The 5,351-nt window shown below is 41.3% G+C and overlaps 1 protein-coding gene across 1 annotated transcript; it reads right to left on the bottom strand.

The window, feature by feature from the left end:
• Positions 1-853: 853 nt before the first annotated feature.
• On the bottom strand, positions 854-1,789 carry LOC129653805 (olfactory receptor 8D4). Its single transcript, XM_055583490.1, has one exon. The coding sequence runs from the start codon at positions 1,787-1,789 to the stop codon at positions 854-856; it is 936 nt and encodes a 311-aa protein (XP_055439465.1).
• Between the last annotated feature and the right edge of the window lie 3,562 nt (positions 1,790-5,351).

Below are 5,351 nucleotides of genomic sequence, written 5' to 3'. Positions count from 1 at the left end.
CTGGTGGGAATGGGGCTTGATTCTAAATGCGAATTCGCCCCTCCTACCATCTTGCTGAGGCTTCTCCTTTGCCCTTGGACATGGGGTATCTCCTCACAGCCGCTCCAGTTGCCTACTGTCTTACTGGGGTTTCTTTGACCTTGGACGTGGGGTATCTCCTCTTGGCTGCTTCAGTGCCGTGAAGCTGCTGAAGAATTGATGCTTTTGAACTGTGGTGTTGGAGAAGACTCTTGAGAGTCCCTTGGACTGCAAGGAGATCCAACCAGTCCATCCTAAAGGAAATCAGTCCTGAATATTCTTTGGAAGGACTGATGTTGAAGCTGAAACTCCAGTACTTTGGCCACCTGATGCAAAGAGCTGACTCATTTGAAAAGACCCTGATGCTGGGAAAGATTGAAGGTGAGAGGAGAAGGGGATGACAGAGGATGAGATGGTTGAATGGCATCACTGACTCAATGGACATGAGTTTGAGTAAACTCCGGGAGTTGGTGATGGAAAGGGAGGCCTGGTGTGCTGCAGTTCATGGGGTTGCAGAGTTGGACATGACTGAGTGACTGAACTGAACTGAATTGAACTTCTTTATGGTCCAACTCTCACATCCATACATGACTACTGGAAAAACCACTTTACCTCCTTTCGAATTATTTTTAAAGACTCAGGACATAAACACAAGCAAGCACATATGATTATGAATACATAAATAAATCTTAATATGGGTGGGATGCAGGATGAGAGGGAGATCCAAGAGGGAGGGGATACATGTAAACATACAGCTGATTCACTTTGTACAGCCAAAATCAATACAATATGGTAAAACAACTATACCCCAATAAATTTTTTAAAAACATTTTCATTATGAAGATATTTTTCTTCTTAAGAGTTTCATCAATGAGTTTTTTACTTCCTTGTTCCTCAGACTATATATCAGGGGATTCAACATGGGAATCACATTGGTATAAAATACTGAGGACACTTTCTCCTGGGTGAGTGAACTGCTGGAAGCAGGTTTGAGATACATGGACATGAGAGATCCATAAAATACAAGGACAGCTGTCAAGTGGGAGCTGCAGGTGCTGAAGGCTTTGGACCGACCTTCTTTAGAATGGATGCGGGAGATGCTGGAGAGGATAAAAGCATATGAAGTGATGATGGTCATGCTGGTGGCTACCATGTTAAATCCTCCGATGACAAAAATCAAAAGCTCATCAATATAAGTGCTGGAACAGGAGAGTTTAATGAGAGGAACGATGTCACAGAAATAATGTTTAATGATGTTTGATTCGCAGAAAGTCAGCCTTAACATAAAGCCACCATGCATCATAGCATCAGTAAAACCTACTGAGAAGACAGCAGCCACCAGCAGAGAACAGACCCTGGGGGACATGATGACACTGTAGAACAGGGGGCTGCAGATGGCGATGTAGCGGTCATAGGCCATTGCTGCCAGCATGTAGCACTCAGAAATGATGAAAATACAGAAGAAAAACAGCTGGGTCATACATCCAGAATAGGATATAGCTTTATCTCTGCCTAAAAACCCTGCCAGCATTTTGGGGGTAATGACAGAAGAATAGCAGAAATCTATAAAAGACAAACTACTAAGGAAATAGTACATGGGCTTGTGGAGTTGAGAACTCAACCTGATTATCAAGATCATGCCGAGGTTTCCCACTGCCGTGACTACATAAATCCCTAAGAAGAGGCAGAAGAGAGGCAGCTGAAGCTCTGGTTGGTCAGTTAATCCTGCAAAAAGAAACTCAGTCACTGTGGATTGATTTCTTACACCCATTCTCCCCTGAGAACTCTGTGGAGATAAGGAGAAAGAGTCAAATTAGACAGGCAGTCCCAGTCCCTCTCCAGTTCTTTACAATCCAGATATTCTCTCTGTGAAAACACTGAACCCCGGTTTTCTTACCCTTTGGCACTAAGCCTGTGCTTTTACTGATGGGTAGAGACCCATCAAAAGTCAGGTCCCAGATAAAACAGAGTAAGTATCCTCTCCCTGTAGATTTTGTGTGCTCAGTAGCTTCAGTTGTGTCTGACCCCATGCGACCCCATGGACGGTAGCCTCCCATGCTCCTCTGTCCATGTGATTTTGCCAACAAGAACACTGGAGTGGGTTGCCATGCTCTCCTCCAGGGGATCTTCCTGACCCAAGGATCAAACCTGCATCTCCTGCATTGCAGGCGGGTTCTATACCTGCTGAATCACTGTGAAAGCCCCCATAGATTTTAGGAACCATATATAAATTTTCACATCCTCTTACTGTCTCAAATTCTTTTAGCAAAGTATAAAACACTTAACTTCAGCATTAAAAATAAGTCTAATGCTAAAGAACATTGGAGAGTTTTTCTAAAGCAAATCAGTTGAAAAGGCACATAAAGAAGAGCTGTGTGCTTAGAAAATACTTCTGCTAATAACATAGTGGCCTAGGGCCAAAACTGCCTCCAGGATTTCCTATAGAGAAGGTATTTATTGTTAAAATTAATTATAATGCCCACATCAAGTTTTTCAAAGGTGTTCAAGAGTATTAATTCCAGGGTGTACATGAAATAGGTATGTTAGGATCATACTGGTTTCAGACATGCAGAATTACATAAAGTTAAACACGTTTTGTAACTAAGACTATTTCCGATTCTCCGGGACAGCTCTACAACAAACAATTTTTTCCAAACTAAATTGATGATAGAATCCCCCTTCCACTTTAAAACAATCATATTGTAGCTCCAGTGTGGCTCAGAACATGTTTCAGAAAACTGTATTTTCATTTCTGCTATTTTATTGTAATCTAATCACAAGCAATTTCCAGGTAGGAAGCATTTTCTTCTAATACTTCAGTAAAGCTCGATGATGGTGGAAAGGCAGCACTCCCATGAATATTTCTGCCTTGTGAACCTCTGTCAGTCCTCTGAGCTAAGCCTACCTGTATCACCAAGGCTACTGAGCAAGACAATGCACTTCTGCTACTGCTGCCACCTGGGGATTTCAGTTTTCATTGGAGGCTTTTAAGTAGTGCTTCCTGTCTTTCACTCACACTTCCCCCAGAAGGAGGCAAAGAGGGCACTCGACTTGGAGATGCCTGTCCTGGGGTCAACAAAGTCCTTATCTCTGAAAAATCAGACCAGTTTCCTTTTGGTGTTGGGCTGCTCACAGTCTGCAGTCTTCTATCTACCTAGAGCTTATACAGGGCAATGCTCAGACCTCTGGTCTATCATCTTCTCAACCTGCCAGGCACAGATCTACTTTTCTCCCTGGCTCTTAAAGAAACTCTTGTGCCTCTTACCTCCATCCATTCCTGCCATATTAGGACAGAGCACACTTCCTTTGGTCACATGCATCCCCAAATCTGTTTAAAACAAAGGAGCTTCCTAAAACTGAACAGCTGTCCTCTGAGCAAGGTGGCCAGATTTTACAGAACATGTGACTTTTGCATTTGCTCTTCTTTTCCTGTCCTGAGGGATGGAGACAGGGGAACCATGTGCAGAAGAGAGATTGTCCAGTTGCCCTGAGTCTGTTGCTAAAACACCCATGAGTCCTCCTTTCCCTTCTACTCTTGCCAACTAACACACAGGTGTAGTCTAGTCCTAGAGACCACACACAGAAATAGAAAATAGAATGTTCAAGAAGACCCAATACTCAGCTTTTTGCCTATAAGGTCTTTTCAAGCATGCCTTCAGAATGCCCTGAGTGTCACAAACTCACTAACCTCTCTCCTCATGTGTCTAATTCTCCCACATGCCCTCTGATTTTTACTGGGCTCTCGATCACAGTGAAATATCTGCCATTCTGCCCACGTTCCTTGTTCTGTTGAAGGCCTCTGCACCTGTCTTCCCTCTACTCAAGCCAGCTCACTTCTCTGTCCTGTCTTTGCCCTTTCCCAAACATTTCTGTGCTGTGGGTCCTTATTACTCAACATGGAACATCACTAACACCACTGGGGATTTGTTGCACTGTCTCAGGTCCTAAGCTATACCAATTGAGTCGGGATCTGCATTTTAGCAAGATCCCCACGTGATGTGTGTGCACATTAAAGTTGGAGAGGTGCTAGTCTAGGTTTCTGTCTCCTAGAACTGGAACCATTTCTCTTTGTTCATATTTTCTCCCCAGAACCTCTCTCTGCTTCTTTTCTGTGCCAGAAAGCATTATAGGATCATTTAAAGCCCATCCTTGAAAACATCCTCTCAAGAAGGGCCTTTTGGATGAAGGATAGAGCTGCACCATTTTACATTTTGGTGTTTTTCCACCTTTACATAGTCTCAGAGATTCCATGGGAGTGTAATACGCATTCCAATGGCTTATTACAACACATAGAATTGCGATGTTTTGTTTATAGGAAGAATTTTTATACAGATTACATCTTAATCCACATAAAAATGAATAATGCTAACCAGTATTGACTTTATTTAACCATTACTAAGCAGTAGATTCTACTAGGCCTGGGTTAAAGTTTTTTATGTTGTATGTTTGACCCTCTTTGGAATGATCTACTACACTGATTCAGGCCTTATGTAAATTTTGGATTCAAAAGCGATTTAACAATTTCTTTTTTTTCAGTTTAGCAACTCAAAAGGTAAGTTTATAAACATTTCCATGTACCATACAGTGCTATTAAGACATGACAATTGATAGTATTTTTTCAAAGGTAAAGTCTAGATCAGCATTGCTTAATAGAAAGATAATGCAGTCACAAGGGTGATTTATTAATATAATGTCCTAGAAGCCCCCCTCTTTTTTTTTTTTTACAAAGCAAAAGCAAATAGCTAAAGTCAATTTACTACTATATTTAATTTAGTATATACAAAAAATTACATTTAATGTAATGATATAAAAATTCTTATGAGGTATTTAATACTTTTTGTATAAATTTTTGAAATTTATAATGTGGCTCAGATGCTAAGGAATCTGCCTGCAATGCAGCAGACCTGGGTTTGATTCCTGAGTGGGCAAGATCCCCTGGAGATGGGAATGGCAACTCACTCCAGCATTCTTGCCTGGAGAATTCTATGGACAGAGGAGCCTGGTAGGCTCCATGGGGTCGCAAGGTCCATGAATGACTAACACTGATTGACTTAACAATACACTTCAAATCACACTACATTTCAAATGCTCAGTGGCCACATGCAGCTAGTGGCTATAGCATTGGACAGCTCAGGTCTAGAATATAATTTAAAAAAATTGGATTTGATTTTCAAAAATTGCCCCCCTTTAAAGAAAGAAACCATTAACACAGAGTGGCAGAAAGAACACTGAATCATGAGTCAAATATGTTTTGTTTCAATACTAACTCTAACACAGTGTAACGTTTGACTCAGCAGAGAATCTCTGAGTTTTATGTTTTAATCTATAAAAAA

The sequence above is a fragment of the Bubalus kerabau genome, chromosome 5 (genome assembly GCF_029407905.1).
Source record: "Bubalus kerabau isolate K-KA32 ecotype Philippines breed swamp buffalo chromosome 5, PCC_UOA_SB_1v2, whole genome shotgun sequence".
NCBI lineage: Eukaryota > Metazoa > Chordata > Mammalia > Artiodactyla > Bovidae > Bubalus > Bubalus kerabau.
Note: the sequence above shows the minus strand (reverse complement) of the source record. Positions and strands in the feature narration are given on the sequence as shown.

Coding starts and splice junctions, on each gene's coding strand:
- LOC129653805 (XM_055583490.1), bottom strand. CDS start 1,789: ATGGGTGTAAGAAATCAATCCACAGTGACTGAGTTTCTTTTTGCAGGA.